General features: G+C 51.1%; 1 protein-coding gene and 1 long non-coding RNA gene across 2 annotated transcripts in view; both read right to left on the bottom strand.

Annotated features, from left to right (window-relative positions):
• LOC138731618 (uncharacterized) overlaps nucleotides 1-21120 on the bottom strand; it is a 349611-nt gene that overhangs the window by 3365 nt on the left and 325126 nt on the right. The window lies entirely within an intron of this gene.
• Nucleotides 146-21120, bottom strand: part of LOXL2 (lysyl oxidase like 2) — a 40886-nt gene continuing 19911 nt past the window's right edge. Inside the window, exons 4-14 of the mRNA XM_069877573.1 lie at nucleotides 19825-20036; nucleotides 15287-15506; nucleotides 12151-12334; nucleotides 9698-9849; nucleotides 8874-9041; nucleotides 6371-6536; nucleotides 5559-5802; nucleotides 2557-2672; nucleotides 1668-1804; nucleotides 986-1097; nucleotides 146-489 (exon numbers count right to left, since the gene is read on the bottom strand). Of these exons, the coding sequence (XP_069733674.1) occupies nucleotides 410-489; nucleotides 986-1097; nucleotides 1668-1804; nucleotides 2557-2672; nucleotides 5559-5802; nucleotides 6371-6536; nucleotides 8874-9041; nucleotides 9698-9849; nucleotides 12151-12334; nucleotides 15287-15506; nucleotides 19825-20036 (1791 nt within the window). The 3' untranslated portion in view covers nucleotides 146-409. The remainder of the gene's footprint in view (nucleotides 490-985; nucleotides 1098-1667; nucleotides 1805-2556; nucleotides 2673-5558; nucleotides 5803-6370; nucleotides 6537-8873; nucleotides 9042-9697; nucleotides 9850-12150; nucleotides 12335-15286; nucleotides 15507-19824; nucleotides 20037-21120) is intronic.

Below are 21120 nucleotides of genomic sequence, written 5' to 3' on the forward strand. Positions count from 1 at the left end.
GAGCTTAAAGATACCAAGATTAATGCCTTGAAGAAAATGAACCGTAGAGACACGTTTAGGTTGGTGGTGCCCAAAGAAAAGCAAATCGTGCCTATGTCTGTGATTAGAGATGGTGCTGCAGAGTCGAGAGAGGAACCTTGGTGGAAGAGGTTGGAAGGGTGAAGATATGGCGCCAAGCAGAGTTTAAAAGCCTGCTCCTAACTACCTTGGGTAGTAGGACCTGGAGTTACGAGAGACACTGTGGTCTGAGCACCTACAACGGGAAGGAAGGCACCTTTAGAGAATAATTTACCTTGCGAATTTAGAGTTTGATTGTTTGCTTGATTTTCTGTTGTGTGCAGTGGTTAGGGAAATCACCGAAGCAGGACACCTCGCTTCTTTAAATAGTGGGGTGGGAGGTGATGTTCTTCTATCGGGTGGACACCTTGTTATTTGTGAGTCCGCTGAAGTGATCGAACTTCTGCTCTGTCTCATCGCTGAAGGAACCACCTGGGGAGGGGACAAAGAGCACAGGGCTGAGCGGGAGGTGGCGAGGGGTTTGTCATCTGCAAAGGGTGCTGTGAAAGCAAATGGTTAAAAGCAACTGCTCAAACAGCAAAGATTTTCCTGGGCTAATTAATTTAAGGATTGGATGTCCCATCCCTGGAGGGGTTCAAGGCCAGGTGGGATGGAGCTTTGAGCAACCTGATGCAGTGGGAGGTGTCCCTGCCCAGGGCAGGGGTGGGACTGGATGGGCTTTGAGGTCCCTTCCAACCCAAATAGTTCCATGTCGCCATGATTAAGTCTTGCTGTAACTGGAACATCCAGGAGTACTGGACCAAGTCTTTTATATATTTTAAGATGAGAAGAAAAGGCCTCAAGTTGCACCAGGGGAGGTTTAGTTCAGATATTAGGGAAATTTTCTTTACTGAAAGAGAGGTGAAGCACTGAACCAGGCTGCCCAGGGCAGGGGTAGAGTCTCCATCCCTGGAGGGCTCCCTCTCACCTATGTGGCAGTTGTACATCCAGATGTGCTGCCCGTCGTACCGGCTCCTGCACTTCATCACGTTATTGGAATAATCGGATTCGGCTACTTCATAGTTTGGGTTGATGACGACCTAGGGAGCGATGGAGAAACAGAGCATGAAGTTACTGAGAGGTGGACTGGATACACCACCAGGCAGAATCAGCTTTCTCATTACACCATAATGCTTTTTAACAGAAAAAAAATCCCAAACTCATTTGGCAAGGAGACAGAAAACACTCGATTAAAGCCAGCTTGACATCACAGCTTTTCCTGTGCACTAAGATACACCCTCAAACACCTTCTCTGCATCCCTGGAGGGGCTCAAAGAACATGTAGATGTGGCTCACTGGGAGATGGTTTAGCAGGCATGGTGAGGTTGGGCTGATGGCTTGACTTGATGATCTTTGAGGTCTTTTCCAACCTTAACGATCCTATGGTTCTATTCTATGCTGTTGGCCCTGATTTTTCACTTGATCTAATGCTTATTGTCCTGTTAGGTAATTCTTTTTCTTTCCGATATCCTGAGTATAATCTCTTTGTAATCAGAAATTTGTAGTTGTGTAGATGTATGAGCAAACCGATTGGTTGCGTGCCCGACGACCCTAATGGAGAAGACAAAAGCAACAGCAGTGACTCAAACCCTGTTGCCTCCATGCCATACCTGGAAGAGGTAATCGCCTGGTGGGACGTCAGTAATATCGATCCACTGGCAGTCGATGTCGTGTCGGTACACGTCCCAGCACCCGACCGTGATTCCTTGTTCACCAAAATTGGCGCATTCGTACTGTTTCTGCACATCTGAATGAGAAGAGGTAAAGGCACAAAGGGTTGGATTCACAGCAAGCTGGAGGTTTGGTATTTCCCACCCCCAGATGGAAGGAAGAACTGGTGGTTCTCCAGTCCCACAGCCACAATAAGCTGCAGGTACATCGGTTTGGGCGTGATTTAATACAACAGTGTCCTGCTCAATGTCTTGTCTTGGAATGCACGTACTGCTTGAATGCACAGGAGGAACAGCCACCTTCCATCACCCACAGGCACGTTGGGGAATTTCTCACTTTACAGGAATCTGAAAAGGTCTTCAGAGCAGCTCAGGGCATGGATGTAAGGAACTGAGATCTGAAAACCTCAGCATATGGGGCCTTCAGGGATTCTCTTAGAAGGGAATTGTGGAGTGGTTTGGGTTGGAAGGGACCTCAAAGCCCATGCAGTTCCACTCTTGCCATGGGCAGGGACACCTCCCATGGATCAGGGGCTCCAAGCCCCATCCAACCTGGCCTTGAACCCCTCCAGGGATGGGGCAGCCACCTGACCAAGAGCCCCTCCCCAGCTTTCCTGGAGCCCCTTTCCCTACTGGAATCTGCTCTAAGGTCTCCCTGGAGCCTTCTCTTCTCCAGGCTGAACAACCCCACCTCTCCCAGCCTGTCTTTCTTCTCTTACTCCTGTAGGGATCACTCCAGACATGCATAACCTCAGGACTGGTTTCTGCCAGGCCACTTTTGAGCCCTTCTCTGGACTTCAACAGCAATAAATTCCCAGCATAAACGTACCTGCTTCGCATTCGGTGTCTTCCAAGCAGAAGCTGGCTTTGTGTCCTTCAGCCACCTTGGTTCCGTTGAGGTTCAGTAGATCATAGTGCGTGAACACCTCCATGCTGTGGTAATGCCTGCGAGGCACAGGGAGGGAGAATTATCCTTAGGGAGAACAGATGCCCCTGGAATCACCAGGTCTGAAGGGAGAGGGTCCAGTGACCAGGGCAACGTGGGTGAAAGCAGCCCAGACTTGACTTGTTGTGCTATCACATCCCCCGAGCCCAGCATTTCACCTCCCATCCGCATCCCATGAGGGATGGGATACATGACAACGCAGGAGGTGGTACGGACCAAGCGATGCTACAGGAGGAAGAGCAAGAGAAACCACGGCCAGGGAACATTCCCCTGGGCACAATCCTACGTGGCACCATCACCCGTGATGCCTTCATGCTGGCTCCTGGCCTGGATATTTGTTTATGCATCAAATCTTGAAGCTATTCTACGGGGAGAGCCTTGCCCCAGCCTCTGCAGCATCACACCAGGGTTTATAATGGCAAGGAACAGGGGGAAAAAAAAAGAAGGAAAGTCATCTTCAGCCAGGTCATCATCTCTGGTGGCCCTGTTGTTTATCAGGACAAGAAATATTTCACCTGCTCCTTCATACCAAGCTGCAAACAGAGCTGGAGGCACCCAGACCGGCAATCTGGCTGTTTGTGTGCATTGATTTATTTATTTTAAAGCAGCAGAATGTAAATTTATTGGCAGGAAACTAACAACAGATGGAAGCAGCTTCTCTCGACACTCGCTCCGCTCGGATCTAAACAACCTGACAGCTGGGTTCACACATGATACGCTTCATCCTTTCAAACGAGGAGGTGTTAATGTCAACTCAGCCTGGGCTGGGCTGTGCTCAGGAATGCTCCAGGGCTCAGAGAGAGCAGATGATCCGTGCTGCGCACCTAAACTAGGAAAGCTGGACCACAGCAGGGTTGGGTTCAGCAAGAAATGAAGCCTGTGCTTTGGTCCAGGTGAAGTCACAGACTGGTTTGGGTTGGAAGGGATCTCAAAGCCCATCCAGTCCCACCTCCTGCCATGGGCAGGGACACCTCCCGCTGGATCAGGGGCTCCAAGCCCCATCCAACCTGGCCTTGAACCCCTCCAGGGATGGGGCAGCCACCACTTCTGGGAATTGCAGAGTAGGAAGCGGAGGGAAAAATGTGATTAAAACACAATTGTGAGCTCCCCGTGGTCAGGGCTGGGCATGCAAACGCGGTCACGCTGATGCAACACGTTGAATTTGATCCCAGGCTTGGAGCAAACCCCCAGCGTGGCCACATTATGGGGAACAAAAGATCAACTGCAGGTGTTGAGAGTGGAATAAGTCCTTACATCGCTGTGTGTCTACCCCGACTGTGGGAACGCTGCACCAAGACACACGAGAGCTCGTCTCTCAGGAGCGAGGCAACTGCCCTAATTCAAAAGCCGCTGCAGAAATCCTCTCCCTTCCAGCTGCAAAAATAATCATAGCTTATAAATTTCCAGCCACTTACAGCAGCGTCGCTGTGCACACGTATTTATGGATAAAAGAGGAGCAAGAAGGGAAGGGGAGGAAATTTTTCTTTATTTATTTCTAGTGGGACTCGTCCTTGCTCATGGCAGGGGGTTGGAACTGGATGATCTTTAAGGTTCCTCCCAACCCAAACTGTTGTATGATTCTTTTTATACCTCCTCCTGCCTTCTCCCCTAACCAAAATGCAATTAAATTGCCACCTGCCAGAAGTTAAGCGCTTCTCACTCCCTACTCCGAATCTTTCCCATTTTTGCTCTATTTCCACGTCAAAAACTAACCGAAGAGCAGCTCCCAGTGATGCAAGGAGGCCCTAGGAAAGGCCAGGAATTCTGCAGTTGATTTTGAGGCTGTCTTAACTTGGCTGCCTCTGATCAAAGTTTGAGGCTCTCAAGCCTGACTCAGCCTCTGAAATATGTCTGAATCATCCAAAGAGGTGTTTACATTCTGGTGTTTGCAGACTGGAAAGATTGAAGAGGGATTGAGTTCACCCTCCTCCGTATAAACAGCCTCCAGTTTAAAGCACACAGATGGCTCTTGGCCTCTTCCTCATCCTTTCCCAGCCTCACTTCGCTCACTGAAGAGCTCCAAGTGCCTTTTTTCTCAACCAGCTTGCAACGTGCCTGCAGCCTCGTGGTACCCGTGTCTTCCCCAGCCCCTTCCCAGGGAGGGGGATGCTCACACCGTGCTGCTCTGGGTTTCCTCCTCCCCTACATAAACCCTTTCCTAGTCCCCTTCGGGTCTGTGCTGCTGAGGTTTCAGCTCTGCTCGTGCCTCTGCAAACTCTGCGAACCAGCCTGGTAAGGGACTAACATTTGCCCCACGTCCCAGTCTGAAGCTTCAGACCCTCAGCATCAGTGCTACCTCCACGCCTCTCCTTGCTCACACCACTTATGAATGAGATAAAGGACCTAAATTGGAGAATTCACCGCTTTAATGTTTTCAAAAATGAATGTCTTGTCTTAGAGCAGCTTCCAGGACTGAAAGGGGAAAGCTGGGGAGAGGCTCTGGATCAGGGAGGGCAGGGAGAGGATGAGGGGAAGGGTTTTTCAGCTGAAAGAGGGGAGATTGAGATGAGATCTGAGGGTGAAATGTTTTGCTGTGACAGGGATGAGGCCCTGGCCCAGGTTGCCCAGAGCAGGGGTGGCTGCCCCATCCCTGGAGGGGTTCAAGGCCAGGTTGGATGGGGCTTGGAGCCCCTGATCCAGTGGGAGGTGTCCCTGCTCGTGACAGGAGGTGGAACAGGATGGGCTTTGAGGTCCCTTCCAAACCATTCCATGATCTTTAAAATGCATCTCGAGTCCACTTAAACTCTGTACAGCTCGGAGATTTGCTCTAATTTGCGGCTCCAGCACTTCAGCCCTTTACTCCCACGGCAAAACGGTCCCGCACGGGCACCAGGAATGGATGGAAGGAGGTCCCGACTGTGCTCAAACACCTCCCTGGCACTCACCGGTGGCAGTCGTGCCAGACCCACGCGTGGCGGCCGTTCTTGGGACGGAAATCCGACTGCCCGTTGTTGTGGATCTGGGAGGAGAAGCGCAGCAAGCGTCGGAACCCAGAGGTGATGGAGGTGTTGACGGCCGAGCTGGCCAGGCAGTTCTCCTCCAGCGCGCACTGCAGCATCAGCATCGGCCGGTCCTCCAGGTAAGCGGTTTGTTGTACCAGCTCGGCGTTGAGCACCAGGTCAGGGGCAGCTGGTGGGAGGCAGGGGAGGTGTGAAAGGAACTGCTGGGCTAATAAAACGTCCCCCAGGCATCTGCCAGAGTCCCTTCTGGGCTGCATTTCTCAGCCCCATCTGCTGTTTTGACATATCCAAGGCTGAGCATGGAGAAGAGGAGGCTGAGGGGAGACCTCATTGCTCTCTCCAACTCCCTGAAAGGAGGTTGTGGAGAGGAGGGAGCTGGGCTCTTCTCCCAGGGGACAGGGGACAGGACGAGAGGGAATGGCCTCAAGCTCCACCAGGGGAGGGTCAGGCTGGACATCAGGATGAAATTCTTCACAGAAAGCGTCATTGGTCCCTGGCAGAGGCTGCCCAGGGAGGGGGTTGAGTTCCCTTCCCTGGAGGGGTTTAAGGGCCGGGTGGACGAGGTGCTGAGGGACATGGGTTAGTGATTGATGGGAATGGTTGGACTCGATGATCCGGTGGGTCTTTTCCAACCTGGTGATTCTATGATTCTATTATTCTATGGGCTACCCCATTTCTCCTACGCGTCTCAGGGAAAATACTTAAGCCCAAAATGAAATAAAACCCAAATTACTCACTCTCTGAGCAGGACACACCAGCACCAAAGCGACCCCCTCCTCTGGGACAGGAGACGTGGGCTCCATCGTGACGACAGTGGGCGAGGGACATCTCTGTCCCCGAACACTTGACTCCGCTCATGACCACATCATCAGCGCTGACGTCTCCGTGCCAGTACCATGTTTCCTGGGCAGGAAATTAAACCTCATTACTCCTGTGACGTCTGGGCACTTGCAAGGGCCACAAGTAATGTCAGAGTGTCTGCTTGCACGAGGAGGGCTCAACAGGCCGAGAGAGTTGGGGTTCTTCAGCCCCGAGAAGGCTTTGGGGAGACCTCAGAGCAGCTTCCAGTGCTGAAAGGGGCTCCAGGAGAGGTGGGGAGGGGCTTTATATCAGGGAGGGCAGGGAGAGGATGAGGGGGAATGGTTTTAAGCTGGAAGAGGGGAGATTGAGATGAGATTTTAGGCAGAAATGTTTTGCTGCGAGGGTGGGGAGGCCCTGGCCCAGGTTGCCCAGAGCAGCGGTGGCTGCCCCATCCCTGGAGGGGTTCAAGGCCAGGTTGGATGGGGCTTGGAGCCCCTGATCCAGTGGGAGGTGTCCCATGGTGGGACTGGATGGGCTTTGAGGTCACTTCCAATCCCAACCACTCAGTGATTATGGAAAAAAGGCATTTGAGGAGTATCAGGATGAGCAGGGTCTGCATCTCTTGCTTCTGAGGAGGATTCCCAGCTGCTGAAACCCTGCTCACTACTCATCTTCATCACCCAGTTTTACAAAAAACTTATGGGAATGCCAGAAAACGAGCTCGCAACAGAACACGACTCACAAAACCTTGATGAAGCTGCAACTGTGAAGCTTGGGAGAAAGAGAGAAGAAGGAAGGGGGGTGTGGAAAATCAGATCTGTTAGTGTCAAAACTGGGAGCACGTTTCCAGGAAAAGAAAACCCATCTGTACCGTTGCTTCCATTGCGAGAGGCTGTTTGTTAACCCTGTTAGCAACGCACACAGGGCTGCCCTGTTCTACACAGAGATGCTTTATGCTCCCGGAGCTGGTGCAGCCGGGATCCGCATAAGGGACTTTTCTGTTCTCCATACCAGCAGTCTGGGCTAAAGGGAAAAAATGTCTTGTGTCTTGCTGGACTCTCAGGGCTGTGTCAATAGAGCAGGGAGCTGGAAAGGCCAGGGTTTGAGGTATGTGGCTATCCTCAGCTCCGGCGCTCTGCTTGGCAGCTGCGCAGGCAAATCAGCTGGAGGAACCGGATTGAACAGGAGAATTGAGACAACAGCAGCCTGGGCAGCTCCTGCTTTCTACCTCCTAGGAATCCAACGCCAGCGTGTCCCACTGGGACCTGCACATCATAGAATCAGAGAAAAGTTTGGGCTGGAAAGGACCTTAAAGATTATCCAGTCCCACCCCTGCCATGGGCAGGGACACCTCCCACTGGATCAGGGGCTCCAAGCCCCATCCAACCTGGCCTTGAACCCCTCCAGGGATGGGGCAGCCACCCCTGCTCTGGGCAACCTGGACCAGGGCCTCCCCATCCTCACAGCACAACATTTCTGCCTAAGATCTCATCTCAATTTCCCCTCTTGCAGATTAAAACCCTTCCCCCTCATCCTCCTTTCCTGGAGCCCCTTTCAGCACTGGAAGCTGCTCTAAGGTCTCCCTGGAGCCTTCTCCAGGCTGAAAAGCCCCAACTCTCTCAGCCTGGCTTCATATCATATGCAGCTTTTATCCTTTTATGAAACACCGTGCAAGCAGGGAGGGTTTAGGGCATTTCACATTGGAGGAGCAAGAAACACAAACAGCTTGAGGAGCTCTTGTGAAGCTGAACCTCAGACACTGATCTGAGAAGGAACTGCAGGAGCAAAATCAAATTGTTTTCAAGTAATTTGATACCAGGTTAAACTTGGCTTCCATGCTTCAATCAGCCTGAGGAGGTCAATTCCCCCTGATTTATGGAGGGATAAGAAAGTGGATGCAACCACCAGCCCAACCAGGGCTAAAGGAGTCTGGTTTCTCTGAGCAGTCTGAAAACAGCAGCTGTGCCTGGAGCTACAACATAGAATCATAGAACAGTTTGGGTTGGAAAGGACATTAAAGATCATTTAGTTCCCACCCCCTGCCGTGGGCAGGGACACCTCCTACTAGATCAGGGGCTCCAAGCCCCATCCAATGTGACCTTGAACACCTTCTTCTGCTCCAAATCATAGAATCATAGAATCACCAGGTTGGAAAAGACCCACCAGATCATCCAGTCCAACCATTCCTATCAAATTTCCCCTATTGGCTTTTGCACAATGAGGTTGAACCTTTAGGATCTCACCAACTCTCAGCTGGACTTGATGATCTTGAAGTCTCTTCCAACCTTAACGATTCCATGATTCTATTCTAATGCTTTGAAGCTGAACGCTGTGGTTTGTGTTTGATTTTTTTTCCTAATAAGCCTCCCTCCTCCTCCAGTAGCCCCAACCCAACAACACGTGTGCCACCACAGCTGAAACACGTGCACGGGGACTCACCTGGAAGGCGTGGCTGGCAAAGCCCAAGCCCAGCTGCCGACACACCACCATGGCCTCCACGGTGCTCCAGTTCTCGCTGCAGACCGTGCCCCACTTCAAAGTGCCGTTGCGCTCAGCCAGCACCTCCACCCGGCCCTCGTACGGGTTGCGGCCACCGCTCAGACGCAGCTGCAGGGCAGAAAAAAACTCGTAGGTCAGTAAGGGTTGTAGTAAACTTGATAGGGAAGATGCAACAGTTGATGAACCAACTCACAATGTCTTGTTTTGTGATTAAAGGCTTGTTATTAAAGTTGCTGAGCCGAGTCATGGAATGGTTTGGGCTAGAAGGGACATTAAAGACTCTCCAGTTCCAACCCCTGCATGGACTGGAGAACTTACCACATGAGCCTAGAGAAGAGAAGGCTTCAGGGAGACCTTAGAGCAGCTTCCAGTGCTGAAAGGAGCTCTGGGAAAGATGGGGAGAGGCTCTGGATCAGAAACAGGATGAGGGGGAAGGGTTTTAAGCTGCAAGAGGGGAGATTGAGATGAGATCTTAGTCAGAAATGTTTTCCGTGAGGGTGGGGAAGGTTGCCTAGAGCAGTGGTGGCTGCCCCATCCCTGGAGGTGTTGAAGTCTATGTTGGATGGGGCTTGGAGCCCCTGATCCAGTGGGAGGTGTCCCTGCCCTTGTCAGGGGTGGAACTGGATAGGTTTTAAGATCCCTTCCAACCCAATCATTCCATGATTCTATGAACTGATTCCTGCCCTGCACAGCAAGGGAGGGGAGAAGGTGCTTTGAGATGAACTCGCCACGGTTACTCCCATCCAGGTCACTTTTCTTCTCACCTGATTCTGGAAACCCATCGCTGGAACGTTGCATCTCACAGCAGCGTCTTCTTCGTGGTTACAGCCCTGTGATTCCATGTTGAACTTGCAGTCCGTGACTGATTTTTCAAAGCCCGTACAATCAATCTCGTTGAGATGAATTGGACCCATGCCTTGGGGAGGAAAAGAAGAAAGAATAAGAGAGTCCTTATCTCCTGCCCATGCTACTATTTATTAATACATTGCAGACACCACGCTGGCCTCTTGCACTAAAAACATGGTAAGCCTGAAAAAAAATTCCAGTGATTTCTTGTAAAAATAAACCAAAAAATTGCAGGATTATTATAAGTAATTTTACCTTTAAATTCTTTCCAGTAGTCTCTGAGACTCAAGCACACAAGAACCACAGGAAAAGCCAAGTTTCCATTGTTACATAATTTACAAACTTCAGCTGTAGGAATTCTCAAATTATGACCTCTTGGCTGGGTCTGCGTGCTGGAACCTGCTCCCAGTCAAGCCCTGACATTTAAATGGGACATGGACACGTCTGCTGGGACAGCAAAGCAGAACAGCACAGGGATAGGTGAGAAACACAGCTCAGGGGCAGGTGTGTGTCACAGACTCCAACAGCATCGATGGAAACAGGAGAAGAAACGTCATTTCATCCTGCAGAGAAGGGTCTCAAGGTGTGAGGAGCCAAACTGAATAATCTGGTTCCTCCCTGGATAAGTGGCAGCAGATAATTGTCGTTTCTACTAAGGATACACAGCAAGAGGAGAAAGGTACGTGAGAAGGCAACAACCCTCCCTGTGGAATTCGCGGGTCCCGGTTCCAAACTGAGGACAAAGCTGGTCTGAAAGAATCAGAATGGGTTGGGTTGGAAGGGACCTCAAACCTACCCAGTCCCACCCCGGCCATGGGCAGGGGCACCTCCCACTGGATCAGAGGCTCCAAGCCCCATCCAACCTGGCCTTGAACCCCTCCAGGGATGATGACTCCACCGCTGCCCTGGGCAGCCTGGGCCAGGGCTTCTTTCAATAAAGAAATTTCTCCTCATATCCAGTTCAAAGAACATGTAGACGTAGTACTCTGGGATGTGGTTTAGGAGTTATGGTGGGGTTGAGTTGATGGTTGGACTGGATGGTCTTCAAGGTCTTTTCCAACCTTAGCAATTCCATGTTTCTACGTTTCCACCTTTAAGTGTTTTTTACCCTGTGAAATTACATCTCCAACAGAGCAACAACGAGACCTGAAATCAGTCTTTGAACACAACAAAAACCCCTGAGAAACGGCTCTAAGAAAGCAAAGTGTAAATGCACACATGGACATGGGGTTTAAGAGCTGGGAGACTCCCTTGTGCCATGGGAGCACGGAGGGGAGTTTGGGTCAAAAAAGCTCCTTTTCCTACCACAGCACAAGGATCTGGTTGCTGAAGGGAGTTACCGAGCGCTCGTCATCCCAAGGGACAACTTTGACAGGGCGCACTGATTAATTATTGCTCGTGTTTAACATTAAACGGCAGGCGAACGTGTGGGAATCGGCAGCTAAGGGTTTCCAGCCTGCGGCTGCAGGAGAAGGCAGGGAACGGCGCGTTCTCCTCCCTCACGTGGCAGCTTCTTCCCCCCCTCCCCGTGATGATTCCACTGCCTCCTCAATGCAGCTAAACACATCAGCACCTCCCAGCATCAAACCACAAGATGGTTTTGGCAAACCCAACGGGCAGGTCACATTTTAAAAAGCTTTCCAGCTTGCAGATGCCACCACCGGGCTCTACACGTGTTGTTGCTTTCCCTCCCCTTCTCCCAACCCTGCTGGGCTGGAGAAATGTCCCCCGTTCATTTGGTCTGTCAATAAAGGGTTGGGTTTGGTGTCGTGTTCTTTAGGGTTTATGCTGCGGGAACGCGGCGTGTGAATCAGAGGGTGGTTTGAGAGGGCGTACGTTAGGCTTGGAGTTGCCGCGTACCACAGTTTGGGATTGAACCCAACTCCCAAACACAGGAAATCCAAACCCGAACCTGGCTCTGAACTGTTCAAATGCCCTTCTATTTATAATGGGCTAAATTAATGTTCTGGTCTTAAATTAGAGAGTGTTTGAAGTCTAGCTCCAGGACCTTGCTTTGCCAGGAACCTTCTAGTAATGCATTACACCATGGTGCGGATCTGGAGAGCTTGCAAAGAGAATTTGAGACCAACGGATGTGATAACGAAGGAGTAATTACTGTAACAGCTGTCTGAGGGAAAGGTTAAACTCATCATTACTAGACTTCTTTCAAGGAATCTTGAATATCTTTCTAAGTCACATATTCCAGCTCAGCCTCAAGTTCCTAGACTTGAGAGATTTATTAAGCGTAGAGAACAAATTCTTGGTCCCCAAACCAAACATTCCACTAAAAATACGCCCTGTCGTGAATCACAGAAGGGTTCTCAGAGATGGCCAAGGCACCAACGGTCCCGGGAGCTCTTGCTGCTCTTACCTTGTCCGAGCCTCGCGCCCGTTATTGCTTCCTTGGCGCTCCCGAAGCCAAGCTCTCGGCACACCACGCTGGCCGACACCAGGTTCCAGTTATCATCGCAAACCGTTCCCCACTCCCCGTTTTTCAGCACTTCCACTCGTCCTTCGCCAGTGTTGGCTCCTCCTTTCAGCCTCACCAGTGGTTGCTGGAAGACACGAACAGAAGCGCTGTTAGCACTGCCTCTGGCTGGAAACTGCCTGGAGGAGAAGGACCTGGGGGTGTTGGTTGAACAGGAGCCAGCAGGGGCCCAGGGGGCCAAGAAGGCCAAGGGCATCTTGGCTTGGATCAGACACGGCGTGGCCAGCAGGGCCAGGGAGGTTCTTCTCCCTCTGGCCTCGGCCCTGGGGAGACCGCTCCTCGAATCCTGGGGTCAGTGCTGGCCCCTCACCACAAGAAGGATGTTGAGGCTCTGGAGCGAGTCCAGAGAAGAGCAACGAAGCTGGGGAAGGGGCTGGAGAACAAGAGGAGCAGCTGAGAGAGCTGGGGGTGTTTAGCCTGGAGAAGAGGAGGCTGAGGGGAGACCTCATTGCTCTCTCCAATGCCCTGAAAGGAGGTTGTGGAGAGGAGGGTGCTGGGCTCTTCTCCCGAGGGACAGGGGACAGGACGAGAGGGAATGGCCTCAAGCTCTACCAGGGAGGTTCAGGCTGGACATTAGGAAAAAATATTTCCCAGAAAGGGTGATTAGGCACTGGCAGAGGCTGCCCAGGGAGAGGGTTGAGGCACCTTCCCTGGAGGGGTTTAAGGGCCGGGTGGGCGAGGTGCTGAGGGACATGGGTTAGTGATTGATGGGAACGGTTGGACTCGATGATCTGGTGGCACCTTGAAGCAACCACCACATCATACAAAAGGCTAGAAGTGCTGGATGAAGGGAGATCATTATCTGCTAAGACTTATGGTACGTACAGATGTGTGTTTCTTGCATCCCTATGCACGGGCGGAGAATAAAAATAGACATCGTCATTCTCTCCTGCTTTGAATCAGGAGCCTTTTGACACATCCACTTCCACAGAGAAGGTCACTGCTCCCCAGAGGAGTGGCTGGACAGGCAACAACCCAGTTCTCAATCTCTGGGGAGCCGTACAGGAGGTTTGGGGATCACTCTGAGCCGGCCAGCGCATGGCTCTTACCCACTTGCTGCCTGTGGTTCAGCCACTAGATGGGTTCAGATCTTCAAACAGGGGTCCTGGCTTAACTGAGAAGATCATCACAGAACTCAAGCCCTGTAAAAACTACCTAACCACTGCAGTTAGGACTAGTGGAATGGGTGATCTGACAGACCCCAGTCTAAAGGACACAGCTGAGTGGCAATTTGAGTTCCATTCATTTCTGTTCTCCTTCTACTTCTGTGAGTCACCAGTTATGCATCGTTCACACCTTTGCCTGGTACCGAGCAGAGACTCCCACCCAGAGACGTGTAGTTGTGGTGGGAGCTGAGTTCTAGTTACAGGAGCACCGCTGCTTCGTGCAGCCTAGGAGGAAATAAACTCTTAACTTTTAAAACTAGAAGCATATAGAGTTCTCAAGGCTGAGGTCACAGGAAGGACATCCAAAGCCTCCAAAAAGGCTTAAGGAATTACTTGGCAGTGCGCGTGGCTCAGAAGATTAGCAATGGTTTACAAGACCTTTCACCCTCAAGACTCAGATCCTGCAAGAAAGAGAAGTGCCTCCTCCGAACCACAGAGAGGTCTGTGCTATTCCCACTGCAGAGCGGCTGGAGGTGAGGTCTGGAGGACATGGATCTGTTGGAGTGAGTTTGGAAGAGGCCATGGAGATGATCAGAGGGCTGGAGGCTCCGAAAAGACCTTAGAGCCAGGTTGGATGGGGCTTGGAGCCCCTGATCCAGTGGGAGGTGTCCCTGCCCATGGCAGGGGTGGGACTGGATGGGCTTTGAGTTTCTCCCCACTCCAATCACCCTGTGATTTTCCCACGCCAAGAGAAAGGCCACTCCTGAAGTCAGACGGGGACAGGGCTGGGGATGCAGGCACCTAACGCATCCTGCAAAAACCCTTTAATCTGGCACGAAGCGCCTTCATACCCAGAACTCACAGCCGCTTCTGGAGGCTGCACGTGCCTTCCAGCTGGAAAACTTCCACTAGCAACACCCGGACCCCCGTTTACTACAAGTTAAGCTGTTGTTTCGCATGGAGTTGCCCTGCTGACACCAAAAACACCCAATTCCCAGTCCTTTTATAACAGCCTTCTGCATATCTTAGCATTTTTACTCTATGCTCAACCCTCTCCTTGCTAGACTAAACAAACACAGCTTATTCAGCCTTTCCTCTAGGCTGTGTTTTCCCAGTCTCTCAGGGCATTTCTTTACAGAAGATACAGGAGCAGAGGAAATACCAGCTTGTTTCCCCGATACCTCTCCGGGAAAACCAACCCGGCGGCGTTTGAGTGAAACAGCAAAGCTGCTGGGCACGAGTTCAGCTGGCGAGAGCAGCACAACTCAAATAGAAACGTGACAAATGGGTTTGCTTACTACTCGCTCGCAGCCTTGCCAGCCCCAGCACCGAGCCAGTCTCCCACCCTTCCCAGTCTGCAGAGAGAGGCAAGGACTGTGAGGATGGGAACTGGGCTCGTAAGGAGAGAGGAATACAAAGAGGGGACATTGGCACAACTGGCTTGTGGCTACGGGCATACACATGCCTTCTGGAGAAACGAGAGTTGGGGTTGTTCAGCCTGGAGAAGGCTGTGAGGAGACTTTCTAGTGACTTTCCAGCACCTGAAGGGGCTACGAGAAGCTGGGGAGGGACTGTTCACAAAGGCTTGGAGTGATAGGATGAGGGGCGATGGGGATAACCTGCAGAGGGGCAGGTTTAGGCTGGACATAAGGAGGAATTTCTTCACCATGAGGGTGGTGAGACACTGGAACAGGTTGTCCAGAGCAGTGGTGGCTGCCCCATCCCTGGAGGGGTTCAAGGCCAGGTTGGATGGGGCTTGGAGCCCCTGGTCCAGTGGGAGGTGTCCCTGCCCACCACACGGCAGTTGGAACTAGATGATCTTTAAGGTCCCTTCCAACCCAAACTATTCTATGATTCTATGATGCACCCCCAGGCTTTTCCCACTAGACAGGTTGGGATTTTTCCCCACTCACCTCCTGCCTGAAGGCTTTTCGGAAGCCACTGTGGCTGCTGGGGGCGAAGGCGCGTCCAGGGACGCAGCTAACTACTGCAGGCATCCCGTTCTCACACGTCGCGTTCTTTGCATCCACATTGAGGTGATTGCCCAGTTTGCAGCTGGAGATGTGAGCCTCGTTCCCAGTGCAGTCCATGGAGTAAGCCCAGTAACGCTGCTTCCTTCTGCTGGCAAACATCCTGAAAGGAATACACAGGAACAGGGTGGACATGGATCTGTTAGAGGGATTCCAGCAGAGGCCACGACATTGATCTGAGGGCTGTCCTCCTAAACAAGGACAGGCTGAGAGAGTTGGGGTTGTTCAGCCTGGAAAAGGCTCAAGGGAGACCTTAGAGCAGCTTCCAGTGCTGAAAGGGGCTGCAGAAAAGCTGGGGAGGGGCTCTGGATCTGGGAGGGCAGGGATAGGATGAGGGGGAATCATGGAATGGTTTGGGTTGAAAAGGCTCTTAAAACCCATCCAGTCCCACTCAGGGACACCTCCCACTGGATCAGGGGCTCCAAGCCCCATCCAACCTGGCCTGGAACCCCTCCAGGGATAGGGCAGCCACCACTGCTCTGGGCAACCTGGGCCTCCCCACCCTCACAGAAAAACTTTTCTGCCCAAGATCTCATCTCAATCTCCCCTTTTTCAACTTAAAACCATTCCCCTTGTCCTCTCCCTGCACTCCCTGACCAAGATCTCCTCCCCAGCTCTCCTGCAGGCAGGGATGAAGGCAGAAAGAGGAGTTAGCCACTTCTTGTTCAATTTGGATGAAGCCTTAAAGAGTTCTCTTCCTTTTAATTAATCTATCCAGAATACTCCATCTCAACCAACGAGCCATGAAAGCCTCTGCCCTTGGGCTGCTAGAGCTCAGCACCAAGGTCCCACTTGAGCAATAACTGCAGAGCCAACGGGGTGGATTCAGACATAGGTTACACATTGGAAAGCATCTGGAGGAGCTTGCATTGTGCAACTGCTCTCCATGCTCTCCTAGCACAGCTCTGCCCCACCACCCTCTCCGTCTGTGCGCTCAGCATGGAAGTGAGAACCTGGAGGAGAATTTTCACTGCGGGCTCTCCGCGGACATGTGCGGAGAGCTCCACGGGCTCCAAAGCAGACAAGAAACACAGCCTGTCTTAGAGAAGTAATTACGGGGATGCCTTATAATAGCAAACAATGACCTCATCCTGGAAATTTCATGAGGCATTAACATCTGGTTGGTATTAACAGCCCTCAGTAGGCTGGGGAGAAGCAGCCAAAGCAAGCCCCACCTCATTTCCCCAGACCAAATACATAAAGAAGTAGAATTTCAATGATCTTTACAGACAGAAACTCAGGGCATTCTTGTTACAGGCTTTTTAACACCAAAAGGATGCAACCCTGCTCTTGTTGGCCTTGATGGAAATGAAGCCAAGAGCTGCTCAGGTCAGAGGTGTGAGAGAACAATCCTGCTGCAAGAGCTGAGCCAATTTTAGGTCAAGTTGGAGTCCCAAACCATTTCAGCTGCTCAGGGGAGAGGGACTTTCACCACATGGGCTTTAAACAAAGACACAGGTTAAGCCCAAGGGCTGCAGGAGGTGGGTGAGGGTTTAGCTAATGGAACCTCGCTGTGTAAGAAAGCGTTTGAAAGGGCTTGGGGAGCAGAAAACGCATCATTACACACACACACCAGGAAAAGTCACCCCTAACACGCTAAACAGAAGCTGGTGAACTCCTCAGCGATGGGAGCATATGGTTTAGTTTCTTCAAGCATTTACCTAAGTTAACAAGTTCTCTGTCTTCAGCCTCAGAAGAGAAGCCAGAGCTGCCACATTCTGCTTTGCTAGGGAGAACCCAAACCATGAGGATTTCTCCTACACGCACAGAAATGGTTGAGTGCCCTACACATCTGACCAGCTTCATAATGCTATGAGCAGACTGGTTAAACTGGGAGATGCTGTTTGAACCGACACTGAATGACGTACCCTGAAGTGCTGAGCTCCCCCTTCCACGCCTTTGATAAATCATAAAGGGCTCGAGAAGGCATCAAGCCCATCTCTCTGCCTTTGGCATCTCCGGTCACAAACTTCTACTCTCCCCATCAGCAAAATGCATTTAATTTTATTCTGTTTTCTCAACCAGGAGCTGGGAGGAGGAGTTAACAAGTGGTGCCTATATAAAATCCCTTTGAAGAATGAACAAGAACATGGAAACAACATTGAGACTTTTTTCGTTTCCTACCATAAATCGTGCTGTCAACTGCAGGGTCTAAGTTACATTCAGGAATAGAAGCCTGGCACTGGGACAACGATGAACTAAGTTGTTTTCTTTCAAGCAAGATCCATCTGCAACTCATTTCACCTCCCACCATTGTGCAGAAGTGGAGCAGAGCACCGGCTAGCTCAGCATGTGAAACCTTAGCTGGTGTGGAGTGTGACTGGTGGGGATGTGAGAAGGGGACATTCGCAGCCCTGGCTGGCAGAAACCTGATTCCAGCCCATTTCCCAGCTGCGGAGCAGGAGGAGGAGGAAAGGATTCACTCTTGGGAGAACGGTATTTACAGTGAGGGCGAGCAAAGACTGAGAAATGAGAAGAACGTTTCTGAGGCTTCACAGGATTTAGTTCAAGCAACTGGCCAGAGATGAGCTCTTGTTCATGTTCTTCTTGCCCAGAGCAGTGGTGGCTGCCCCATCCCTGGAGGGGTTCAAGGCCAGGTTGGATGGGGCTTGGAGCCCCTGATCCAGTGGGAGGTGTCGCTGCCCATGGAAGAGGGTGGAACTAGATGGACCTTGAGGTCCCTTCCAGCTCAAACCATTCTGTGATTCTACAAATCCATCTGGCTCGATAGCAAAGACCTCCAAGCCCGATGTTTCCAAGTGCTGCATATTCACAGCTCCAGCTGCGCTGAAGGGGATTTGCAGCCCTGCTGAACATTGTGCTGAATAACTGCGCCTCAGTTTTTCCATCTCTTTCTTTTGAGAGGAAGGACAATTACCAAGCATCCTTTTATTTAAGGCAGATGGCTCCAGCTGCTGAAGTTAATGGTTTTCTTGGAAACACCGCAACTGAGAAGCAGGAAAAATCTACTTTGTCTTCCTAGAGGTGATTTATTCTGCCTTGCTGCTGCTCCAATGCAGGAATGTTAGAGCTGAGTTAGAGGGAGACAAGCTGAACTGATGGGAGCAAACACTCCTCTGTGGGAGCAAAACACGAGGCTGCCTGGTAGCAATTATTAATTCACCGCTCCTCTCTCTAGGAAGCCCCAAAACAGAATTTCATACTGGTTATTTATCTTCCAACCCAATCCACACTATGATGCTACGAAAGTGCAAGCAGAAGCAACGACTCCAAAAAGACCAGAGCTCCTGGCTTCCAAGAAAGAGGAAACACAGCCTGAACACATCATCCTCCCTACAGATCACTATTTTCTTCCCTCATTTTAAAGCAATTCTAGGAAGAAAAAGCAGCACTGAAATCTCAACTGCCCCAAATTGCTTCCTCCTACAAGCACCATCTGGGGTGCACAGGCAGCAGCAACGCTGGGAGGAGCAGTACGGATGCTCTACTGACATTTTTATCTCAGCCCTCAGCTCAGAGCAGGATTTAACGGACGCAGCAAGTCACACAGCTGGAGGTGGCTGGCAGCTCTTCCAGCCTGGGCCCCTGAGGAATTGCTTGTGCCAAAGGAGCTGAACTGAGGTTCACAACAGTAGGAGATTCGCTGGGAAACGTTCCCTTGGGTGGACTGCTCCTTTGTGGGTGATTTGGCAGCGAGACACCCATAAACCACGGGCAATGAACTTCCACGAGAGCCAGCACAGGTGGTAAACATGTCAGGAGAGGTGTCAGACCAGGAATTGTGAGTAGGAAAGAGGAACCTGGGCAACGAAACACAACGAAGTCCTGGCTTATTCCAAGATTCCTCAGTTGGAGCTTTCATTGCATTCCAGATCTGATCCCACAGCTGGCTTTCTGCAGAGGGATGTGGTTCAGTTTGCTTGCAAGTTGATAGTTTTACTGGGAGAGCATGATCAGTTGGGTCACATCCACCTCCTGTAGCCAACAGAACCTAAACCCGGTGAAGGGAATGACTAGGCTATAGCTGGAAGCAAGATTTCAAGCATCGGACCAGGCTACCCAGGGCTGGGAAGGAATCTCCATCCCTGGAGGGGTTCAAAGAACGTGGACATGGCACTTTGGGACATGGTTTAGTGTGCGCAGTGGGATTGGGCTGATGGTTGGACTGGATGGGCTTAGAGGTCTTTTCCAACCATATTTCTACTATATAACCTGTCAAATAGTACATCTGATGCCGCTCTAGGTTTTCAGCCAGAATGGTGAGGATCAAACGAGTCCCCAGGCTGCCCAAGGAAATGCTTGGCATTTCAAATATTTACACAGAAGGAAAATCCGATCTGAAGGAATGAAGCAGTCGGAGGGTTTTTTTTCGACCTCAAGGTCTCCAGTGTCACTTGACAATTTGCATTTCTGAACAAGGCCCCGAGTGTTCAAAGAAACGCGCTTGTGTCTGCACTTACTTGTAGACGTTGGTGTTGTATTTCCTCTCGCTCGGAAATCCAAACATGCCACAGACAACTCGGGAATTTTTCATGGTCCAGTGCTTGTCGCAGATCTGCTTCCAGGTCCCTTCGTCCTTCACCTCCACGTAACCCTCGGTGACCGGCACCCGCTTGCGGTACGTGGCGAGGATGGCGCGGATCCTTATGTCCTCCACCTGGATGTTCATGTTCTGTAAAGAGAGAAGAAACACAGATGGTGTTGGCTTGCAAGGAAACTGATTGCGTGGCTTCGAGGTGGGGAGCAAACCAGTTCTGCTCAGGGTTACGGCTGAACAGAGGGAGGCAGGAGGGAAGAGCTCTTCAGGAAAAGACACAACATAGAATCATAGAATAATTTGGGTTCCAACCCCTCTGTGATGGGCAGGGACACCTCCCACTGGTTCAGAGGCTCCAAGCCCCATCCAGCCTGGCCTTGAACCCCTCCAGGGATGGGGCAGCCACCACTGCTCTGGGCAACCCCAGTCAGCTTTTCTGGAGCCCTTTCAGCACTGGAAGCTGCTCTAAGGTCTCCCTGCAGCCTTCTCTTCTCCAGGCTGAACACCCCCAGCTCTCCCAGCCTTGTTGACACCACAGTTTGCTGTAGACGTTTGCCTCCACGCGTACATGGAGTACAGAGAGGGTGATTTTAGGAGTCTGCTCAAGCTATTAAGTACTGTTTGTTTCTGATTTTATGTGGAATCTGTTTCCACCATCAGCCCAGCTGCTCTACATGTTGGTGTTGAAAGATAAAAATGTAAATCTACCTGGGTTTGCATTATTGAACGCTTTTAGTGCAAGAAAAGCTCTGCAATGAAAGGAAACCATTCAAACAGCAAAGAATTGTTAGGAAGAAGCTCTCAGCAATCCTTTCTCCTTGAGAAATCTATGGGTTACTTATTGTGATCCCCTGTCCTTTAATGTTCTGATGTAAAGCTGAGGTCTGCAGCACGCTGGCTTCTTCAGCGTTCTGATGCTTGCTCAGACTCAGAGCAAACCCTCGAGTCGCTGTATCAATACTTCTCTGCTCAAACTCACCTCTCAGTGAGCAGAAAGGGGAAGGGATGTGGATTGGTTTTGCTCTCAGGCAGATCGTGAAAATGTCATTACTTTCTGGTCTGCTATAGCGATCGGAGACGGAAACACCCTCCAGGGAATGCAAGGATGGCTCATTTCTTGCTTAGTTCGCTCACTTTTTTCCTCTTCCCTTGGCAAACACAGCAAAAAAATCATGACAAAAGAGTTGGATTCGTTAAACCGGAGTTCCAGGTCAGAGCA

This window comes from Phaenicophaeus curvirostris, chromosome 27 (genome assembly GCF_032191515.1).
Source record: "Phaenicophaeus curvirostris isolate KB17595 chromosome 27, BPBGC_Pcur_1.0, whole genome shotgun sequence".
Classification (NCBI taxonomy): Eukaryota; Metazoa; Chordata; class Aves; order Cuculiformes; family Cuculidae; genus Phaenicophaeus; species Phaenicophaeus curvirostris.